Source organism: Myotis yumanensis, unplaced genomic scaffold (genome assembly GCF_028538775.1).
Source record: "Myotis yumanensis isolate MYYU_CA2020_CCGP unplaced genomic scaffold, mMyoYum1.0.hap1 SCAF_19, whole genome shotgun sequence".
NCBI lineage: Eukaryota > Metazoa > Chordata > Mammalia > Chiroptera > Vespertilionidae > Myotis > Myotis yumanensis.
The window spans coordinates 13,202,269-13,225,263 of record NW_027223770.1 but is presented as its reverse complement, the minus strand read 5'-3'; the positions used below and the strand labels follow the sequence as shown (position 1 = coordinate 13,225,263).

General features: G+C 52.8%; 3 protein-coding genes across 7 annotated transcripts in view; 1 reads left to right on the top strand and 2 right to left on the bottom strand.

The window, feature by feature from the left end:
- Window positions 1–955: 955 nt before the first annotated feature.
- On the bottom strand, window positions 956–2,203 carry TSSK2 (testis specific serine kinase 2). The gene has a single exon (XM_070399404.1). It carries the CDS (start codon window positions 2,201–2,203, stop codon window positions 1,097–1,099), a length of 1,107 nt encoding a protein of 368 aa, XP_070255505.1. The 3' UTR covers window positions 956–1,096.
- Window positions 2,204–6,477: 4,274 nt separating this feature from the next.
- LOC138997665 (testis-specific serine/threonine-protein kinase 1-like) lies at window positions 6,478–8,732 on the bottom strand. Its single transcript, XM_070399403.1, has one exon. The coding sequence runs from the start codon at window positions 8,040–8,042 to the stop codon at window positions 6,897–6,899; it is 1,146 nt and encodes a 381-aa protein (XP_070255504.1). The 5' UTR covers window positions 8,043–8,732; the 3' UTR covers window positions 6,478–6,896.
- A 2,490-nt stretch (window positions 8,733–11,222) lies between these two features.
- Window positions 11,223–22,995, top strand: part of DGCR2 (DiGeorge syndrome critical region gene 2) — a 43,592-nt gene continuing 31,819 nt past the window's right edge. For all 5 annotated transcript variants that reach the window (XM_070400099.1, XM_070400098.1, XM_070400100.1 and 2 more), the window contains exon 1: window positions 11,223–11,592. In XM_070400099.1, coding sequence (XP_070256200.1) covers window positions 11,514–11,592 — 79 coding nt within the window. In that variant the 5' untranslated portion in view covers window positions 11,223–11,513. The remainder of the gene's footprint in view (window positions 11,593–22,995) is intronic.

The following is a 22,995-nucleotide window of genomic DNA, read 5'->3' as shown; positions in this document are numbered from 1 at the left end:
TCCGACTGGAGTCCTGCTTCGAGCACACCCAGCCCTTGCACTAGGCCATCTTCCTGAGTCCTCCTGCATTGGTCCTCTTCTGCCCTCCTGAGTGCCAATAGCCTCGGAGGCTGGTGCAGGGCCTGCTGCCTTCTGGACACCGCCAGCCTGCACTCCTCGACGGTGAGTTCCTGCAAACTCCAGGGGCCAGTCCTGGCTGTGCCCTGTGACCCACCAAGGGGACTGGGGTGGGCTTAGCAGGTGAGCTTGGACCAAGGCCTGGGACTGCCAAGTGTGGGTTTTGATACTTTTCCCGCATGGGGAAGAGTGGCCTTGGGCCTGAGGGTGCCCCCAGGAAATGGGAAAGCAGAGGTCTGAGCGGGCGTGAGTGAGATGCAGAGAGAGACGCCCAGTCAAGGCCACCTAAGGCCAGGTGCTGACCACTTCCAGCACGTGGCTGGCCTGTTGGGAGTGTGCCCTGGGTGACAAGATAGGGCTGCTGTGTGGGGTGACCAGGATGCAGCCGAGGGGGTGCAGGTCAGAGGTCTTGGCCGGTGTTGCCTGCCTGGAGGATGAAGGGGATCCTCCAGGGGCGAGGGGAGGGAGGGGGAGGAAGACTTGGAGGAAGGGCTGTCTGCGGAAGTGGGATGGGGTCAGAGTGCTGTGCTGCACCCGAGGAGGGGGAAACACGCACTGGCGAGCCCTGGAGGCTCTGGGCACCGGCAAGTCAGGGAGACCAGTGGGAGCCTGGCAAGGTGGTCCATGGCTGCAATCTCCTTGTCCACAGGCCTCCCCGTGAGAACTTGTGCCTGAGCCCCAGTCCCTGGACCCCTATGCTGGAGACGCTGCGCCGCAAGGAGGGTGGTTGGCTGAGTCCTGGAGAGAAAGACTCCTCAGGGAGCACTCTCAATGCTTGTTTACACTTTGTGGTTTATTTGCTGGTTAGTCATTAATGTCTTTGCTACCAAGTAGAAGAAAGCTAATAGAACGTAATCAAAATAGTGGTTTAATTGACAGATTTTACTTGTTCCTTGCACCTGTGCCTTCTTCAGCTCCTACCTGCCTACTTAGTGTACGTGGGCGCCACTGTGCACCACGCCCCCCAGCCATCTGCACCCTAGGTACCTGCCTTCCCCACCTCGGCTCCGGCTCCGGAGACATGGTGTTCTTTTGCCCTGGAGGTCTCGGCCAGCCTGTCCTCCATTTTGTCCTCATTCTCGGGCACCACATGCAGCCGGTGCTGGGTTTTGGCCCCCAGCTTGTGATCGGGCCGGTGCTCGGGCCGGTGCTCAGGCCGGTGCTCGGGGCATGAGCCTGGCCGCGTGTCCAGTTTGCAGTCGGCCCGATACTTGCCCTCACCATCCTTCTTGAAGGAGGCGGAAGACATGGCTTTGGGCTTGGGGGGCTGCAGCCACGAGTGGCTGAGGATCTCGTCGATGTGCAGCCGCCGGTTGACGTCCGGCTGCAGGATGCGGTAGATGAGGTCCTTGCACTCACCCGTCAGGTTCTTGGAGCGCGGGAAGTCCACGCGGTGCTCCTTCTGGATGCGCAGCATCTTCTTGATGTCGGAGTCGTCGTAGGGCATGGAGCCACAGACCATGATGTAGAGGATCACGCCCAGGCTCCAGATGTCATAGACCTTGGGCTGGTAGGGGATGCCCTGCAGGACCTCGGGGGCCGCGTATGCCGCCGACCCACAGAAGGTCTTGCTGAGGATGATGCGCCCGCTGCAGTCTCTCAGGCAGCGCTTCGAGAAGCCGAAGTCGGACAGCTTGATGTTGAAGTCCTTGTCAAGGAGAAGGTTCTCGCACTTGAGGTCTCGGTGGACGACGTCCAGGTCGTGGCAGTACTTGACGGCTGAGGAGAGCTGGCGGAACATCTTGCGTGCCACATCCTCATGCAGGGCGCCCCGGCACTTGATGAACTCGAGGAGGTCGCCCTGGACCCCAAGCTCCATGACAATGTAGATTCGCCCATCTGAGGTCTCGAAGATCTCATAGGTCTTGATGATGGAGCGATGATTGACAGTCGCCAGGATGTCCATCTCCCGAGGAAGGAATCTCTCCACAAAGTCGGAGGGCGTTTTCTTGCGGTCAATGATCTTGACCGCCACATTGAACTTGAGGCGCTCAGAGTAGGCTGATTTGACTTTTGCGTAGGAGCCCTTGCCAAGATTGATACCCACGATGTAACCCTTTTTCCTTAGGACCGCAGCATCATCCATGGTGCCAGGAGTGGCGGGCGCCACTGCCCTCTACATCCCCTCCCCACGTGGGCCAGCAGGCATTGTCCTCATTTACAGTGTGGGGAGCCGTCTGGCTGGGCTGCCCTGGACTAGTGGAATGCTCAGCATTATCTCCACGTGACTTCAGCATGTGAAGTCATAAAGCCAGGCAGCCGGGAGTGGGAACTGGGCTGGGGGAAACAGGGCCCCTGGAACCCTGGAAGCCAGCTGGCGTGGCAGGAGTGCCTACTCCCCACCCACTTAAGGGAGCCAGCACCTAGGACTGTGGTAACCGTCCCTGCTCCTCCTTGCCGGGGCTTCCCTGTCACGAGTCAGGCCGAAGGTGGCGGCTGCCCAGGGATGCCAGTCCCATGCTAGTTTTCCTTTCCTGGCTGTCGGGACTGACCCTGGGTTAGTTCCTGTCTTATTAGGGTTAGTTTCCTGCAGCTTCTTGGATGTGTGAAGAAAACTCCATCTATGGCTTGTGTCCTCAGAACTGGCGGTGTCTGGGAGGGACTGCTCTGGTCTGGCCAGGCTGGCAGTGGTTCTAAGCTTAGTGGACAAGAGCAGCTTCTGTTTGGGGTAGAGGGCTGGGTGGGTGAGTGCTGTAGTGAGCAGGGCGTGTGTGGGGTGGAAGGCCAGGCAGGCTCTGGGATGCTGCAGGCCCCAGATTGGCAGATGTGCTCTGAGGACTGGCGCAGGCCTGGAGGATGGGTTGAGAGTCAGGTAGAGGAGGTGATAGGCATCCAGGTAGGAAAGTCTGAGAGAGGAGAGGGCTTGTTCTGGGAATGGCTGAGTCCCACAGACAGGAGGGAGGTGGGGGGAAAGGTAAGTGGGGGCTCTTCCCTGAGGGATGGGCAGCCATTGCAGGGCGCAGGGCAAGAAGAGCTGTGGCCCAAGTCACAGTTTGTGACGGCAGCATAGAGACTAGGCTTTGGGACGAGTGGAGGCCAGTACCTTTGACCAGGCAATAGGAGGCTGGACTAGGGTGGGCCTGGGGGTTCTGGGTGACAGAGGGAGACAACGGGCTAGTGTGCTGGTCAGTGATTGGGCAGGGCCTGGGCGGAGCCTGGGTGCTGAGAGCCAGCACCCTGTTAGGAGCAAGCACCTGGGTGGATTATGTCAGTGTGGGCCTTTGTGAGGAGTGGCACGTTGCAGCTGTTGGAACCCTGGGAAAGCATTGTTTTCGTCTCTGAAACGGTCCTTTGCGCCTGGAAACAATGTGAAAACCTTATTTCAGGGCACATGTGTGGAGTTCTGCTTTGGAAAATGTGGCCTCCTGTATACACCTTAGGTAGTTCGAAAGCCCTGCTGTTCATTGGTTTCCTGTCACAGGCATCCCATGCCCACACGTAGCAAGTTGTCAGACAGGTGTGCCATGTACTCTGTGTTCAGGGGAGATGAAGGAAGACCTGCTTCTGTGTGGGTGGTCAGGGGCTGACAGTGGAGCTGGCATGCAGAGGGTCAACGCCGCTCCATCCACCAGGTGACAAGGGGCAAGACATGGCAGGCAGATGTAACATGTTGCCCAGAGCACAGCTCTATGGATGCACTTGGAGCATGTGTCTGGAGGTCCATGTGGAAGATGGCAGTGGCAGGACAGCCAGAGTCCAGGTGCCAGGCAGGAATGACTGGTCCCAGCAGGATGAGCCCACAGTGGTGACTGCCCTCCGGCAGCCAGGCCTCCCTGGGGCCCCCTTTCTCCTGGGGGATCTTTTTGGCCTAACTGACCAGTACTCACTCCTTTGTGTCCCAGAAGGGGCTGTTTGTGAGGATATGCAGGCCAGGACCCAGTTCTGTCCTCACAGCTGAGTGAGGATGACCCCGCCCCCACTTTCTCCTGTGCCCCAAATGTTCTATCTGGAGTGCTCCTGGACGTCTTCATTCTTGACTGATCCACGGACCCACGTTGTGGATTCTCTGCCCCTTACCCTGCTCTTTTCCGGACAGTGTGGCTTCTTTGGTTCTTGGAAGACGTGGTGGAGGAGGCAGGTCTCAGCATCATGCAGGGATGTGGAGCAGGCAGCTTTGCCCAGGATGAGGCAGGGACTCCTGGTGTGTTGGGGGCGGAGTGTTAGGTTGGACCAGGGGACCTCCAGCGGAAGTCTCACCGGCAGTCCTGTGGGTCAGAGACCTGTAGACTCTGGGAAGGTCACTTCTGAGCTTTGGTTTTCTCCATAAATGTGGGCCCCCATTTGTCCATTCACCCCATAGGCATTTGAGGGTCCGTTCCAGGTGCTGGGATGCATTGGTGATCTAGAAAGGACTTAGGCCTTCCTGGAGCCCGGGAGGTTCAGTGTCCCACCAATGAGTGGGAATGCCCAGTAGTGACTGTGCTTTGACACTGGGAACATGGAGCTGTGAGGACAGAATTGGGGACGGAACTTGGGGAGGCTGGGAAGGCTGAGGTCTTAGGAGTTAGCCATATGGAGGAGGAGGACAAGGACCGCTAGTGCACATGATGTGGTGAGAGAGCAGGGGCGGGAGCGAGCACTGTGGGCCACAACATCCATGTTCTTTGTTTTTGTTTTTAATATATTTTATTTATTTTTTTAAAGAGAGGAAGGGAGAAGGATAGAGAGTCAGAAACATTGATGAGAGAGAAACATCGATCAGCTGCCTCCTGCACACCCACTACTGGGGATGTGCCCGCAACCAAGGTACATGCCCTTGACCGGAATCGAGCCTGGGACCCTTCAGTCCGCAGGCCAATGCTCTATCCACTGAGCCAAACCGGTCAGGGCAACACAGCATCCATGTTGAGGGTCTTGATCCTAAAACCTTTGTGAAAGGATCACTGAGGAGGTCTATGCCAGGGTCGAGCCCAGTGAGGCCACCTGGGGAGGTGTGGCTTCAGTCAAGAAGCCTTTCCTCTCTGAACTGTTTCCCCACTTGCAAAGCACACAGTAGGTGCTCCTTCCTGCAGCCTCTCCTACCCAGGCTCACCTCCTCGCTGGGCTGCAGTGAGACCCCAGGCCCTCTTGCCACACACTGCCCGCTGCCTGGAGAACTGCAGCAGGCTGCAGAGAGACCAAGAGGAGGCGGCTCAGGAGCCTTCCTCGGGATGTCCCTATGCCAGTTCCTCTCAGTGTACACTGTAATTGCATTCCACCATCAGCCAGGCTGCATGGCTGGGCTCCTGGAGCCTGCAGTCCCCACTAAAAAATTGGGGGACTGCTCCAGTGTTACTCAAGGCCTGTTCTGTGCCTGGACCCTGGGCACTCACTGGCCTGCATGGTGGAGCTCAGTGGCTGGCTGCTGAGTGCTGTAGGGGCCCCCAGGAGGCCTTGTGGAGGCCATGGCCCCTCAGCTGAGCCTGGAGAGAGAGACAAGGTCTGCAGGGATGATTATAAAATGTATGTGGGGGGTGGGGGTGAGGGAAGAGGCTGGACGGCCAGGAAGAGGTCAGACCTGGGAAGACCTCCAAGGCTAGACACTGGGATGCTTCCCTCAGCAGAGGGAGCCAGACTGGGTGCTGTGGGAGGCAATGGCAGGGCATATGAGAACATCGTGGGAAAGGGGGCTGTGGGGAGGGTGGAGCCAGGCAGAGCAGTGGACTAACTATTGGGAGGGTTGCAGTGGGCAGGTCTGGGACACTCACGGGGTCTCACTTCTCCCAGCGGGCTGGGGTTCAGGTTTTCCTAAAACGGAGGTGTCGGGGTGGGGTGAGTCTGAGGCTCTTGCCCTTTTGGTGTGTTAACCCTGCAGGTCCACAAGAAGTCGGTGAGTGCAGAGCGGGAAGAGAAAGGGCCATGACAACAGAGGTGAGGACTGCATAGAAAGGCCAAGCAGAGCCCTGCAAAGCACGGTGGTTGGTGATGTTACGTGTAAGCCTGCTCCTGCTGTGGGACATAGATGCCACAGAGGTCAGGCATGCCTTGTGAGGACACCTGTCTTGTCTCTTACCAGTATCAGCTTATCTACTCTGGCAGGAGCATCACCCCTGGAGACAGACTGGGACTAGAGGGGAACAGGGTGAGATCCAGGCCACACAGCCGTGGGACATGTGGGCTGGAGTGTGGCTGGGCTGTCCAGCAGAGCCTCCTGCTTCACCTGAGCTGAGGGAATGGCCACAGGGTGGGGTGACTCGGCGCCATTGAGAACTGGGAGCCTGCTGGACACGGAGAACCCCTGGTGGACCAAGCAGAAAAATTAAGTTGCCTTTTAAGGTGGGGAGATGAAGAGAATCTGAGAAGCTGGTGCATCTGCCCTCCGCAGGCCCCTCCTACTGGTGAGAGGTGTCGAGGCCGCCTTGTACAGGCAGCCCTCCTTGGTCCTGTCCTCTCCATGTCCCCGCTCCCCCAGCACCACACTCATAGCCTCCCTCTTGAAGCAGCATCTTCCTCACTCATCTCTCTGCTCTGGTTGAAGGCCTGAGGTCATGGTCATGGCTGAGCACACTGGGATATATTTTCCAAACTTGGGGTGTGGTGGGATGGATCCTCTCCTTAGACGACCGCAGTCAGCTGGGGAAAGACATTCACCTTACAATCTGCACTAATATAGTTATTTATTGCTTTTTTACCATGTGGGTTACCAAGTTCAAAGGGAGGGAAAAGAAACGAAAATAACGGCTCATCCGGGACTGTCTTCCTTCAATGGCTTGTCCCTTGGCTTTTTTTTTGGAGCTCAGGCTCGAAGCTATGAGCTCTGCCTCATTCCCTGCCCGCCCCTGGGCCATGTGAGAGGCTCACTAGGTGTGTGTGTCTGGAGGCTTCGGGGAGCCCCCTTCCACGGTGTCCCTGCTCGGCTGCCCCCCTGTAGGGGCTGGACTCCTGGTATCCAACGGCCTTGACACCTCTTGCAGAATCTCCTCCTTGGCTTGTGACTCTGGGTTCACCTCAGGCTGTGCCTCCTGGGGCTCCAGCTTGGTGACAGACTTCTTGTCAGAGCCAGGCTCAGGGGCCCATGGGGGTTCATGGACCCCTGAGGGTTCATGAACCCCTGAGGGCTCACGGACCCCTGAGCTCTCCCCCTCCTTGTCGATGATGGCTGCAGAGAACAGGCCCCGGACCTTGGGCTGCACCCAGCAGTGGCTAAGGATCTCGTCGATGTGCAGCCGCCGGTTGACGTCCGGCTGCAGGATGCGGTAGATGAGGTCCTTGCACTCACTGGTCAGGCTCTTGAAGCGCGGGAAGTTAACGCGATGCTCCTTCTGGATGCGCAGCATCTTCTTGATATTGGAGTCGTCGTAGGGCATGGAGCCACAGACCATGATGTAGAGGATCACGCCCAGGCTCCAGATGTCATAGACCTTGGGCTGGTAGGGGATGCCCTGCAGGACCTCGGGGGCCGCATATGCTGCCGACCCACAGAAGGTCTTGCTCAGTGCCAGTCGGCCACTATCATCCCGCAGGCAGCGCTTGGAGAAACCAAAGTCAGACAACTTGATGTTGAAGTCCTTGTCAAGGAGAAGGTTCTCACACTTGAGGTCTCGGTGGACGACATCCAGGTCATGGCAGTACTTGATGGCGGAGGAGAGCTGGTGGAACTTCTTGCGAGCATCATCTTCGTGCAGGGCTCCCCGGGTTTTGATGAATTCAAGGAGGTCACCCTGAACCCCAAGCTCCATGACAATATAGACCTTGCCGTCCGATGTCTCAAAGATCTCATAGGTCTTGACGATGGAGCGGTGGTTTAGCATGGTTAGAATCTCAATTTCCCGGGGAAGGAATTTCTCCAAGAAGTCTGCGGGGGCTTTCTTGCGGTCGATGATCTTGACCGCCACATTGAACTTTAGGCGCTCAGAGTAAGCGGATTTGACTTTTGCGTATGAGCCCTCTCCCAAATTTATCCCCATGATATAGCCTCGTCGCTTGAGGATGGCAGCATCATCCATGGTGCCAGGAGCACCCAGTGCCTCTGAGGCTGCCCTCTACATCCCTGCAAGACATGGGCCAGCAGTGTCCTCATTTACACTGTGGACGGATAGTCCTCTAGGCTGGCCTGGCCTGCTGTCCCTGCCTCCTAGAGGCCCAGACTCTGGGGTGGAACGTTCAGCATTGTCTCCCAGATGACTTCAGTGGATGAAGTCATAAAGGAGGAGTATCTGGGGTAATGAGGTCCTGACTTGAGCCCCTTGGACTCAGAATCCTGGAAGGCTGGCCAGTAGGCTGCAGACCAAATGCCTACAGAGAGTGACCTCACACTTGGCTGGGACTGGAGGTAGCAGGGGGCTGTGGGGACATCTTGGTCTACCCATGCCTGGAGCTAGGACTGCTTGACCAGTGGTGGGGCTGATGACTGCAATCCTGGAAATTCAGGGCAGGTGGTTGTATCAGTCCAGGTCCCAGCAGAAAACAGGACATACTCCAGTTGGGGCAGTTTGAGGGTATAATAAGGGCATAACTTACAAAGGTGGGAGCAGAGTATAGGAAACCCCCACAGTAGTCACACACTCCTGGAGAAAGGGCGGGATGATCATTGGAGCCTGGGAAGGATAGCATAGAGAGGGTGACCTTGAGAGAGGCGGTGACCTTTGGTAGAGGCCACAGTGACCCACAGGCAAGGAGCTGGGGAGAAACGTCCCTGATTTCTTCCCCTTCAGTCTTGGAAGTCCTTGCCTTTGTCTACACAGGTGGCCTGCGGGCCATGCAGCAGGGTGAAGAATGGAGCTGAATCAGGTGGGGCCAAGACTCCAGGCCCAGGGTCTCTGATTTTAGGAAGCCAGGGCTCTGCCCTCTCCTGAATGGTTTAGCTGGACTCTTCACCTCCCTGGACTTAACTTTCCTCTTCCAAAGCTTCGCCAGCCTCCTTCTCTGGTAGTGGCTTCGGTGGGGACAACTGGCAGGGATTTCTGCTCTTGGCTGTGTGTTCCTTCTTGGGGGTTTGGGCTCCTAGGGCAGATCTGGGACTGGGACAGAAGCTGGACCTTGATCCTGCTTTAAGTGCCATCAGCTGCTCCTGGAATGCTCCCTGAGGATGGTGCAAGTGGAGAGGTCAGCATTGGACAGGGACTAATTTCTGCCAGCAGTGGAGTGCCTCTGCTGTGACTAGCACCTGCTTGGGGCCACACCCTGAGGAGCAGGAGCAGGAGCAGGCAGGTCTGGCCTAGTCTTGGGTTGAACCTTAGCTATATCCACCCTGAGGAAGTGGGTGTCTCTCTCTCAGATGATCCTGAGTGTCCCAAGATTAAGGGACACTCAGGAGAACCATGCCTTGAGTTAGCTTGAGAGGACTGCTCTTGGAGTGAGTCAGTGGAGCGAAGGTGGGCCAGGTCAGGATGGGTCCTTCAGTTCAGAAGCCGACGCCCTATCCACTGAGCCAAACTGGCTAGGGCCTCTTTTTATTTTTTAAAAATGTTTTTGTTGATTTTTTTTTTTTTTTTTTGAGAGAGAGAGTTAGGGAGAGGGAGAAAAACATTGATGTGAGAGAGAAACATTGATTGATCACCTCTGGCACACACCCCGACCAGGGATCAAACCCGAAATCAGACATGTGCCCTGACTGGGAATCAAACCAGGGGCCTTTTGTTGCAACAGCCAATGCTTCACTGAGTCACACAGGCCCTTCACCCTCTTTTCCAGCCCTGACACCCTGTGCCAGGTCCTGTGTGCTTGGCTGTTGTCCTTTGGACAGCTTGCTCCTCTCTCCTACTGAGAACACCTTATCTGCTGGGTCCCCTCCCATAGTCTCCTTGTTCCATATAACAGCTATGAAGTCAGTACTGTCAGCATTGTCCCTGGTGGCTTTATTCTATGCAGATCTGGTCTGATGTGCCCAGCGTTCCTTCTCCTACTCCCCCATTGTGTAGGCAGGGCCCTTCCTCCAGAGGCCAACTTTACTACAGGGTCTCTCTAAAATGACTCCTTATTTTTATTTTTAAATAAATTTTTACTAGAGGCCCGGTCGTGCATGGGGGAGGGGCCACGGGCAGTTGGTGGGCCAGGCCCACCTCTGGTTAGTCGAACTCCTGGTGGAGGGGACAACTTGCATATTAATTAGCCTTTTATTATATAGGATAGGATTGATTCCAGAGACGAAGGCAGATAGAAACATCAATGATAGAGAATCATTGATTGCTTGCCTCCTGCAGTCTCCTACGGGGGATTCAGCCTGCAACCGGGCATGTGCCCTGACCAGGGATCAAACCATGACCTCCTGGTTCATAGCTCGAAGCTCAATCCCAGAGCCACACCTGCGGGGGGGGGGGGGGGGGCGGGGGGCGGGGGGGATATGCATGATACTCCTTTAGGCTACTTCTTCCTTTTCAGTTGTATGCGCCAGTGAAGCCACACCAACCTGTGCCTGACAGCATCGATCCTCCTTTCCACCTCCTCAAAGTTGGGTCCTGACAGTTCTCTTCATCCCTTTTTTGCAGTCCTTTTTTTTAAAAATTATTTTTACTTTTTTATCTTCACCCGAGGACATGTTTATTGATTTTAGAAAAGAAGAGAGAGAGAGAGAGAGAGAGAGAAACATTTATCCCTGGGCCTTGACCAGGGATGGAACCTACAACCTACGTGCCCTGACCTGGAATCGAACCCTAACCATTTTGGTGCACAGCAGGATGCTCTAACAAACGGAGGCACTCAGCCAGGGCGCAGCCCTTCTGGAAAGGCCACTTTCCGGCCCACTCTTGGGCCATGGACCGGACCTCGGGCTGCAGATGTGCAAGGTGTGAGACCCTTTGTGTCCGTCCCCCTTGGCTCCCTCCCACCCTGCCCCCCACCCCGGGGCCACACCCATTTTCCCCGGCTTCACTGGGCCCCGCCCTTTCGGTGTCCCGTCCACTTGGTCCCATCGCCCGTCCCTCCCCGATCCTAAGCCCTTCAGCTCAGGTTACACCCTCGAGCCCCACCTCTCTGTTCAGCCAATGGCACTTCACCCCTTAAGCCCCGCCCTCCCGCCGGGCCTGCCCCTCACCATCCCGACCTTACGCCTCGCCCCTTTCGGGCACTACTGCCCAGGCCCCGCCCCAGCTCGGCCAAGGGTCCGCAAGCATTGGGAGCGCGCAGGCCCCGCCCCCTCCTCGGCGCTAATTGGCCGACGCCGGCGTCGGGGGGCGGGAGGCAGGGCGTCGCAGAGCCGAACAGGACGGCCGCCATCTTGCGCGGAGCCGAAGTCGGAACCCTAGGTTGCGGCGGGGAATGCGCTCGAGCCCGCGGTCGGAACCTCAGGCTACGGTCGGAACCTTAGGCTGCAGCCAAGAGTGCGCGAGAACCCACGGCCTAGGGCAGCGGCGGCCCAGCCGGAGCCCCCTCCCGCCACCTCTTCACGCCCGGCCCCGGCCCCCCGACCCTCAGCCAGGCCCGGTTCGGCCTCCCCGCGGGGTCACGCGGCCGCCCCGGGGACGATGAACGGAGGATAAATGGTGCCCAAGGCAGACAGCGGTGCCTTCCTGCTGCTCTTCCTGCTCGTGCTCACCGTCACCGAGCCCCTGCGACCAGGTGCGCGGGGCGGGGGGGGCGGGGCGGCGGCCGGGGGCGGGGCGAACGGGGCCGGGGTCGCCGCGGACCTCCCTCCGCTCGGTGGGGCCGTGTCCCGGGACCTAAGGCCTGCTAAGGCCTCCCGCGGTCCGCCTCGTCCTCCTTCCCGGGACCGTGCACCCCCGGGACCATGCCGAGAGTTTACCTGGTGGGCTCCAGCGCCTCGTACATCAAGAAACTTTGTTCTCGGGGCGGTGGCCTTTGGGCCCACGTCCGTGGAGCCATTACCTGCTTTGAGGTCGATGGAAGCGAGAGATGGAGTTCTTTCGCCGAGGAGCTGCGTCCTCGTTTCTGGTCCAGCGGCTGGAGCTAGGCTGGGGTTAGGTCGAGAGGGCAGCTCGTGGGGGCACCTGGTTCCCATTGCTTCCTCCCAGCAGTGGGTTGATGCCAGCGTCTCAGTCCTGGAAACCCCGCGGCTGGAGAGCAGTAGCCGTGTCGCTCATGGTCACTCGGTGACAATGAGAAGGACTCAGCCCAGAGGCTGGACCCGAGGAGGTGCTAGGAGGCCGCCCAGCATCGCGCGGGCCTGTCCTGGGGCCGAGACGGACGCGCCCGCGCCCCGCAGGTGTGTCGCAGTCCAGGGAGCCCGGACAGTGCCAGGTACTCAGGACTGCTCCTTGTGTGTGATGATTAAGTGCCTTTAGAACGCCCCTTGGAGCTTGTGTTTCTATAAAAAGCCTGTGGTGCGGGTTCAGAATCATTCATGGCAGCTAGAAGGTCCCAGAGAATTTTTTAATCTCTGTTTCTGGTGTACCCATCTGAACTGCAGCAAGAAATTAAAATCCCCAAACTCAGGGCTGGTTTATCTAATAGGAAGAGGAGAGGCAGTGCTGGGGGCCCACAGTGCTTTTAGGAGTCCGTGAAAATGTTTGATTTCTTCTCAAATCAGCAGGAAAATCGAACTTTTAGATAAAAGAGAATGTAGTGTACACATTATAGGCATTCATTTTTTCTAACAATGCAGTTGAAAAGTATGATTTCCTTTTAACTATAAAATTGTGTGTGTTTTTAAAAAATGTTTAACCCTCACCCGAGGATAAGTTTTTATTGACTTGAGAGAGAGAGAGAAACTTTGATCGGTTGCCTCCCATCCTCGCCCCTACTGGGGATTGAACCTGCAATCATAGGTATGTGCTGTGACCAGGAATCAAACCTGCAACCTTTTGGTGTATGGGAGGATGTTCCAACCAACTGAGCCACCCAGCTGGGGCGAAAAGTATGACTCTTAACTTTTTTTTGTTAATCCTCATCCTAGGATATTTTTTCCATTGATTTGAGAGAGAGAAAAACAGAAACATCAGTGTGAGAGAGACACATCGATTGGTTGCCTCCCGCACACACGCCAACTGGGGCCAGGTAGCCAGGAGCAGGAAGCGGGGGTCGGTGAAGGTGGAAGTGCTCAGGGCTGTCTTCTGTGAGCACTGTCAGGCCTCAGTGGGTAAAGGCAGGCTGGGAAGCACAGTGCTATGCGGCTGATCCTCCACCGTGCCCTAGCCAGGCTCCCACCCTAGACACACTGAACCTCTTGACTATCTAGTGGCCAAGACCCTAGGCCCATGCTCAGCCTGGAGTCTCTCCAGTGATACTTCTCTGGGCTCCCTGAGTAGAGCTGGTTGCTCACTGCTTTTGCTGTTCTGTGGGCAGCAGGATGACTGGTTCTGGGATAGACTTGGTAGGAAAGGAAGCCAGGAAAAGGGTCACCTATCTAGGAGGGTACTGTATGGGCTCTTGGGGAGCAGAGCCATTGGATTGTGGGTTGTTGTGATTAGGTGCTTTAGAAAGCAAGTCTAGCCTTAGCTGGTTTGGCTCAGGGGATAGAGCATCGGCCCGTGGACTGAAAGGTTCCGGGTTTGATTCCGGTCAAGGGCACATTCCCTGGTTGTGGGCTCGATCCCTAGTAGGGGGCGTGCCGGAGGCAGCCAATCAGTGATTCTTATCATTGATGTTTCTTTCCTACTCTCCCTTCCTCTCTGAAACCAATAAAAATATATATTAAAACAACAACAAAAACACAAGTCTACACCTGTAGAAAGATGAGACATCATCCTGTTCTGGCTTGTGGGTCCCAGTTTTGCACATTAGGTCACTGGACTGAGTGAAGCCATGTGTACCATGCATGCTATCTTCTTGGGGTACCTCTGGTTCCAGGTCCAGCATTTCCTACCTGGATGATAGAGGTGACCAATGTCCCCAACTCCTTTTCTGTCTGTTCACATATCCTGCCAACTGGCCAGCAGTAATTCAACAAGCGTCTGAGTGCTTGATACCTGCCCATCTCGTAGGGATGCTCAAATGGAGAGAATAAACCCCTTCCTCTGGGAGTGCCCTTTAGGTGTGGAAAGAGAGTCAAGGTGTAAATCGGTCCACTAAGTGTGTTGGCCTAGGCAGGTGTGAGAGATGGCCAACCATTTGTACTTGTGAAGCAGGGGCGGGGTTCACAGAAGACATCACACTTAGGTCTGAGTTGGGGCAGGAAGGCACCTGTGGCAGAGGGAGCAAAGTGACCTTCATCACTCCATGACACTCCATATAGAACTTTGCAGCGGCCCCCAGTGGTATCTTGACTTGCCTTACAATTGGAGGACTCCAACTGGCTCCCTGACGTTGTTTGGGCAGCAAGGGCAAGTCTCACTCTGGGTCAGATGTTCTTGTGTGCTGTGTGTGCTGTGTCTCCTTCCCAGCAGAGGTCTGCTGGCTGGCATTTTCGAGGGGGTGCTTCTTTGGTCGTAGCCTGCATTCCTTCTATTGGAATCCTGACTTAGATCCATACTCGGGTGTGAGGAGGGCACCTGTCAGAACCTGTTTCCCAGATGGGAGGGAGGCAGGCAAGTAGGCAGGAGGATGTCTTCTGATTTCTACCAGGGGGAACCCTTGAGGATGGGGACCAAGCCATTTTTGGCTCCTCTCTGATGCAGGCCAGGGCATGAGGCCTTTCACAGAGTGGGGCAATGGGCAACACAAGAGTGCTGAACTTGACCTTTCGCCAAAGTTTATTTTAAATGCATGTCTGATGCGGCTTGATCGAGGATGTGTTACATGCCAGGAGCTTTTGTAGTAAGAACACGTGTTAAGTTAACTCTCAGGTGGTCCCTGTGAGGTAGACATTGTTATTAGCTCCATTTACAGATAGGGAAATTGGAATACAGAGAGCTCATCAAGCTAAGTGGCTGAGATGAGATTCAGTCCTAGAAGTCTGGCCTGGTTCCATTGTGCACCTTTCCCGGGGGCTTATGTATGTCCTATCTTTAACCCCTGCTGTGGAGCCCTAGGCCGCTTTTCTTCTGATGGACCCAGTGGCTCACCAGGATTCTGAAGCCTTTTCCATCTGAATACCCTGGTTTGAGGGATAGAACCAGCCCTCCCCCCAAATTCCTTCTGTGGTTAACCATAATGACCAATGAAGATGTGCATTGTCTCCCCGAGATGTTAGAAAGGTTGTGGATCGCTGCTGAGGGGTGACAAACATACAGGGGCATTTACGGCCACTGACTGCAGTATCATCTCCCTGACCCTTTATCTGTACAGGGAATGCAACATCAGTTGCTGATTTCTAATACTGTTTTTTTCTAAGCATTAATTATGAAAGAAAATCATGCCATGGGTTTAACCATAGCTCCGTCCAGGGTGACTCCACCATACTTAGCTGAGAAAACATTTAACCTTTCCTGAGTGAGCATGGTCTTGGCTGAGTTCCCCGGCCTATACGTGATGTAGCAGGACTGGAGCTGTGTTCCTTGGGATGAAGAAAGCTGGCTGGGAGAGGCAAGTGACTTGTATAAAGTCACATAGCTGGAGAGCAGAGTAGCTGGGATTCAGACTACTAGGAGCTGGCTCCTAGGTCAGGGTTCTTTCCCCATGGCCATGAGGGACCTGCTGGGTATGCTGAACTGATAAAGCTTCAGAGAGCCGAGAAGTGGCCACAGCACTGGAGCAGCATATGGGTTAACGAATAGGAAGTGTGTGGATGTTTTATAAGCAGAACTGGCTGAAGCTTATAGAAGTTGCAGGGAAGTTGAGCCTGCACTTAGGCTGGCCAGGTGCCTTCTGAGTTTGGAGTTCTTTCCTCCACAGCCTACCACCTTGTAACTCTATAGAACTTGCCCTACTAGCAGACTGGGCTTTGGATTTTATAATTTCATTCTTTTTAGATGATACTTTTCCAACCTCACTAGCTAATGAATTGTTTTGTTGCTTTTAAAGTAAACATTTGGTAGGAAATGTTTATATAAACTAGGAGTTCTCAGTTGGTGGTTGGCATGTGGGGGGCAGCTGATCGGTGATTCTCTCTCATTATTGATGTTTCTGTCTCTCTCTTACCCTCTCCCTTCCTCTCTGAAATCAATAAAAATACATAAAGAAATATATTCCTAAAAAAATAATTTCAAACTTACAGAAAAGTTGCAAGAATACAGTTAGTGCAAGAACACTTGCATATCCTGTACTAGATGTACCTATTGTTAGCATTTTATTTTATTTGCCGTATCTCCCCTGTGTGTTTATACTCATGCATAGAAATGTATGCATGGACATAATTATTTTTAACAATTTTTTCCCTGAACCATTTGACAGTAAGTTGCGTATGACATGGCCCTTTCCCCTGAACACTTTGATCACTTCAGAGAGCAGGAGGAGGCGCCTGGTACTTAGCTTCCCTGAAAGATGAAAGGTGATGCTTCCCATCCCATTGCTTGCATTCACCCTGTAACAAGCCCTCACTGCCACCTGCTGTGTGCCAGGCACTGTGTCACCACAGATGGTGTTGCGGGCACAGGATGTGCTGTGGTTAAAGCTCCGGTTTGCCCAGGTGGCAGCTAGCAAGGTTAATATTTCAGTTAGTGGTTCTAGTCTTAGGAATGAATAATGTGCTTTTGTTGCACACTTTGGCCAATGGGTATGTACATTCTCGCTCTTGTTAGGCTGGTTTTTTTTCCTGTTCCTCTTCCTGTCCAGATTGCTCTTGCCTGCAGCACTCTGGTCCTGCTTCCCAGACCTAGCTCCTTGGCACTGTCTTCCCCCTGCCCTCCTCTGGCAGTTCTGCAGCACTTAACGCATACATCATGGGAGGTGGCCTAGTTGTGGGCCCTCCCTGTACCCATGATATCTTACCTCTGTTCCTCTTCCTCTCCTTGGCATAGGGAAATGCGTAGTAGATTCTTGGCCCTAAGTGGAATGTGTCAGTGACAACATTTAGAACCTAGTAGATAGCAACAGACTGATTAAATGTCTTTTCCTTGGTGTGCTGCTATATTGTTCCCTTGTCACATGTGCTTTTGTGTTTGGGTTGCTGAAGAGTTGGCAATAGTCCTTTCTCCTTCCTGTATGCTGAGCAGGTCAGTAGTCCCAAGAGCCCAATTTTGGGCCAACATTTTGCCAGAGGAAAGGGTGGGATCACAGTGTGGTTTTTATGTAACAAATTTATTTCTGTGTGATTTACCAACTGACTTGGGATGTTTAGTAAAAGACAGTCCTGCCACTCCAATATGGGCCACAGTCTGGCCAGGGCAAGTCCAAGGGAGAGTGAATGGTATGTGGGCCGTGGGCAGAGTGCAGCTGGCTGGGGACCTGGGCTTATGGGCCATCACCTGGGAGGAAGGAAAGTGTGCCGAGCCAGCTCAGCCAAGGGTTCGAAAGCCTGAGTGAGGGCGGTGAAGGATGAAGAAATGACAAAGAGAATAAGCTGGGTCAGTGATGGTAAACCTATGACACGTGTGTCAGAGGTGACACGAGAACTCATTTTTTTGGTTGATTTTTCTTTGTTAACACTCCGGTGTGGGGTGAATTTCCCGCCAAAATATAAGATGGCGCGGGCAATTATTGGCAATTATTTAGGTTTCCCGCGCAAAATCAGGGATTTTTATGATACCTATTACCCCAATGGGTATGAAACGGTTCGCATACGCAGGTAGGTATCTTTGTGAACGGCAAACAAACAAATATTTGGTAATACGCAGTTACAATCGGCCCGAGTTTACACGTTTCCCACACTCCACCGCAAATCTATATGAACCGAGTTAAGACGGCTCCCGCGGAGTACGCGCAATTCACGCGAGCCGACTTAACTCGTTTCCCCCACTCCAAGTGTTAAATGGCATTTAAATATATAAAATAAATATCAAAAATATAAATCTTTGTTTTACTATGGTTGCAAATATAAAAAAAATTTCTATATGTGACATGGCACCAGAGTTAAGTTAGGGTTTTTCAAAATGGTGACACGCCGAGCTCAGAAGGTTCGCCATCACTGGTCTAGGTGGATCTTCCTGTGCCTGGCTGAGGCCACCGAGAGATCCAGAGGCAAGCTGAGCCTTTATTTTATAGCCAGAAGTAAACAAGGTAGTGGTCACCATAGTTACAGTGTTCTTGTGAGTTTCACTTGTTTTGTTTTGGCAGCAATTGCTGCACCTCCCACAGCCCATTAGCTACCTAGGAAGGATCTAGAGAGCATCATAAGGTCAAGCCTAATTTTGCTAAGAGGACTGTGCCCTCTAAGCTGGGACTTGTTTATGGCTTTGCCAACAGGTCAGCCCGAGGCTTAACCCTATTAGCCGCGCCCTACAGGAAAGCCCAGGTCTGGCATTACTTTATTATTATTTTTAATCCTTACCCAAAGATATGTTTATTGATTTTATTTTACTTATTTGTTTTTTAAATATATTTTTATTGATTTCAGAGAGGAAAGGAGAGAGATAGAAACATCAATGATGAGAGAGAATCATTGACCAGCTAGCTGCCTTCTGCACTCCCCCTACTGGAGATTGAGCCTGTAACCCGGCATGTGCCCTTGACCTCAATTGAACCTGGGATCCTTCAGTCCAAAGGCTGTCGTTCTATCCACTGAGCCAAACCAGATAGGGCTGTTTATTGATTTTAGAGAGGAAGGGAGGGAGGGGGAGAAAGAGAAGCATCGATGTGAGAGAGAGACATTGACTGGTTGTATCACGTACATACCCTGACTGGGGACGGGAGCAAACCTGCAACCCAGGTACATGCTCTTGACTAGGAATCAAACACACAACCCTTTGGTGTGTGGGCCATTGCTCTAACCCTTGAGCAACAGTGGCAAGGGCATAAGGTCCAAGTTCTCAAACCACAACACTGGACTCCCTTTGATCTAACTGCAGCTGCTCCTCTACAGACAGCTCATTTAAAGTAACATCAGAGCCCGGCTGGCGTGGCTCAGTGGTTGAGCATCCACCTATGAACCAGAAGGTCATGGTTCAATTCCTGGTAAGAGCACATGCCTGGGATGCATGCAGGCTCTATCCCCAGTGTAAGGTGTGCAGGAGGCAGTTGATCAATGATTCAACAACAACAACAAAAAGGAACTTGGACCCTACAGCCGCACTGCTTGGTGTCAGATCTTGCTCTGCTACCCACTTTGTGACTTCTCTGTGCCTCAGTTTCCTTATCTGTGCCATGGACATAACAGCAGAACTTCATAAAGATGTTGTGAGAATTAAATGAGTTAAGTGTAAAGTTCTAAGAAATGTCTGATATAAAGCAAATGCTTCATAAAGGCCAACAGTAAATGTTATCCATGAATGGGCATCAGGGAGTGTAGGGACATCACCTTAAACTGTAAGCAGGACTCCTCACACACACACACACAAGGGAATATTATCAGGAGAGGGCCTGGTTCATGTCCTCCCTCCCTCCCCCCACCAGGCAGCAGAGCACAGTGGCTTTCAGCAGTGTCTGATACATACAGCTGAATGAGGAGCCATTTTTGATGGTCAGGGGGTGGGGGTATAGTTTTTGAAAGCCCACCAAACAGCCGCAGCACTTTGGACAGGGCTAGGATTGTTCACATTGACATGTTTTGCTCTTTGTCACGTTCATGCTGTGCCTCCTGAGTCTGGTCTGGCACAGAGTGGGCACACAGAAATCAGTTATTGAATAAATGCACAAATGGCTATTTATATTTTGACATAAAGAGCAACAGCTCCCTTAGCCAGCAGGCTTTGCAGCTGTCCCTAGGTGGGGGGTGGGGGTGAGGACAGGGACCTTGTGGCTGCCTGCCTATGGAAGACTTGTGGGGGGGTTGTTGCAGAGCCAGCTGGCCTTGGCCTCACACTGGGGGAAGCTCGCTTCTGCAGATATTGGCTCAACTGAGAGGTGAGGGCAGGTGAGGGCTTCTCACAAATATGGATCCTCACCTGAAGTTCACCAGCCTCCCAGACTGGGGTTTAGAGGACTGAGGGCTCCTGCAGTTTGGAGCCTCAGGGCCTGGAGGCCTCTCTGATGGACTTGCCTGGCACTGAGGCTTTAAACTGGACCGCCCCCTGCAGGAGGAAGTGACCTGCCCTTCCATAGGCCATTGCACAGTATAAGCCTTTCTTGAGAGGTGATGATGCAGGGACTGCAGACACTCACCTCTTGGCCTTCATCCTCTCCTCTTGCCTGGTATGGCTGTCACTTCAGTGAACCTGGATTGGTTCAGTGAACCTGGGCTAGTTGTTATCCTTAGTCAGTGTCTCTGATCCCTTCCGGTCCCTCTCTATAGGCTGACTTCTGGATCCCTGGCAGCCAACCATCAGTTTGATCAGCTTCTTGTCTGTCTGGTCTCAGCTGTTGACTGCTCCATGTTAGGACAGAGCGAGAGCAGAGCCCTGTGGGGTATGCTGGACCAACATGGCCTCCACGTCCACCCTGCACTCCCCTTTGTCTCAAAAGTCTTGTTCCCTGGGGGACTTTCCTTTGGAGTTCATTTCTGTGAAGGAAATAGCTCTGGGCTTCCCAGGGTGTTGAACAAGGGTTAGGAACCACCACAGAGGGCAGGCATCCCAGAGGGCCAGACTGGAGATGTGAGCTTCCAGGACCTGCACACTTAGACTGACTTCAGGCCTCCTGTTACAGTCCTATTGAGTGCCACTGGCTACCTCTAGAGTTCCTGGGTCAGTTAGAGTAGCTACAAAGCTTTGTGGTCTTAGAAGACTGAAGAGGATTAAAAGTACCTGAAAGGAATGAGGCTTGCTTGTGGCCCAGGCGGCCTTTTGCTTAGCCCTTAGTGGTTTGTTGGCCACCTGTAGGAGGAGAGACAGTCTTCAAATTCCCCTCTACCCTGTTGGTGTGGAGGATGCAGACCGGTATGCCGACCCACACTGAAAGCCCAGGACAGTTGGGAAAACATTCATACACAGTGTTTTACATAAATGGAATTAATACTTTTTACACAGTTTTTTGACGTTTTCATTTGACAGTGTTTGGGGATCTTGTAAGTTGCCTCATTCTTTTTCTTTTTTTTTGGGGGGGGGGGGCTGTAAAAACTTTATTCCTAATATTTTCTCTTTATCTTTTCTTTAATAAGACTGAAAATTTTCCTCAGTCTTCTTTTGTTTTGTCTCTGGGGTGTGGTTCTGAGAGAGATCTCTTATGAAAATTTTTCATCATTCTGGCAAGTTGGCTGAGTTGGATGGAGTATCTATCCTGTGCACTGAAAGGTTGCTGAGCCAGAGAATCCCAAGAACCTGAGTGATGGGGGTGTTGGGGGAAGTCTTGAGATGGTTCTTCACCTCATGAAAGGACAAATGGCATTTAGAACACTTAGAGAAGGTGGGGAGTTTGTGACATAATCACAGTTTTTTCTAGAATGATGCCCTGTGAATTGTTTCAAATGCCTGGTAATGCTTTCCCTCACCTAGTTCTGCCCTCCCAAGTCCATTCTCTGTCCTGCTGCTGGTGTTCTGGCGAAGCTCTCCACTGCCAGCGGCATCCACTCCCGGAGCCATAGCCCATCCGTGAAGCCATCTGGTCCTGCGGTACCTTTTGCTTTTAAATCCTGCTGGGCTCTAGCCGTGCAAAGTGCTCCTTTCCTGCTCAGTGGCACTTGTCCAGGCCGAGCCCTTGGCCTTCTTATGTTTGCTGGTGGTTCAGGTGCTGCCCATCCTACTTGAATTCAAGCCCCTTATTCTCACTGTCTTACCTCAGGACACAGGTGACTCTTCTTGAGAAGGCCTGTTTAGCAGGGATGGCCCTCTGTTGTGTATGTTTAGTGGTCTATGTTATCATCAGTGATCCTGTTCCCTCTTGAAGGTGTCCAGAGAAGAGACAGCTGGCCCAAGTTCTATGCTGCTGTTGCCATGAGAGCTGTTCCCCTAGAATTGTCATGCATTTGAACAGCAGGCCCAGCCTGCCCTTATTTTCAGATCCTCTCCCTTCTGGTTCTAGGTATTGTGCTGGATAAATATCTCTGTCCCAGTACTGCCTTGTATAGTGGGCAGAAGGAGAACCCGTGGGAACATCCTGCCCTGCTGGAAAGCAGCTGTTAGCGCTTTCCAAGGAAGAATGTTGCAGCAATCTGATGGATGCTATACTTTACTGCCCACTGGGAAGCTGGGGCCTCCTGATCCTGGGTGGGCACTCCAGCATGGTGCAGGGGCTGCCTTAAGATCTCCGTCCACTGGTGGAGGCCATGGAGTGGGTTGTGGGTAGTGGGAAGAAATGGGGTAGAATTCTCTCCTGCATTTGTTGGCAGGAAATTTTTTTTTATTTCCTGAGCATCGTGACTGGATGCGTGTGCTTCTGCTGTACTATGTCTTCCTCTATTTCTTTGTGGGCAAATGTTGCAAAATCAATCCCAAACAATTTAGGCAGCATATTAAATTTCACACAGTAATTTGAGACAGCTCCGTTTACATAATTCAAAATGAGGCCAAGGCTTGCTGACAAAGAATAAATGGAATGTAGACAAAGATTTTATTGCAGAGACTTGTACATTTCTACAGGCATGAGTCCTTTAAACCTCACACAATGCATAATTTAAAGCAGTAGTTCTTTCATTGTGGCCTGGGGTCTAGGGGACAGGGCTCAGGAGGTCAAAACTATTTTCATAGTAATACCAAGGTGTCATCTGCCTCTCTCTCTTGTTCTCTCACAAATGCACAGTGGCGTTTCCAAGGGCTGCTTGACATGTATTGACGGCTAATGGGATGTGTGCTTGGGATTTCTTCTCTCCTTTTTTTAAAAATAGGATTTTTTAAAAAATTGTGGTAAAATAAACATAACAAAACTTACCGCTTTAACCATTGTTTACTGTACATTTAAGTGGCATTAAGTGCAGTGACAGTGTTGTGCAACTATCACCCAGTGTTTATTTCCAGAACTTCTTCATTTTCCCCAACTGAAACTGTACCCCTTAAAGGTAACTCCCCATCACCTCTCCCCCAGCTCCTGGTAACCTATGTTCTACTTTCTATCTCTATGAATTTGACTACTCTAGGGAACTCCTATAAGTGGAAGCATTTGTCCTTCTCTGTCTAGTTTATTTTACCTAGCATAATGTCCTTTAGGTTCATCCATTTTGTGGCATGTGTCAATTTCCTCCCTTTAAAAAAATTTTTTTAATTGATTTCAGAGAGGAAGGGA

Bases quoted from the DNA above. Each gene is read 5' to 3' on its own strand.
- LOC138997665 (XM_070399403.1), bottom strand. From the start codon at position 8,042: ATGGATGATGCTGCCATCCTCAAGCGACGAGGCTATATCATGGGGATA.
- TSSK2 (XM_070399404.1), bottom strand. From the start codon at position 2,203: ATGGATGATGCTGCGGTCCTAAGGAAAAAGGGTTACATCGTGGGTATC.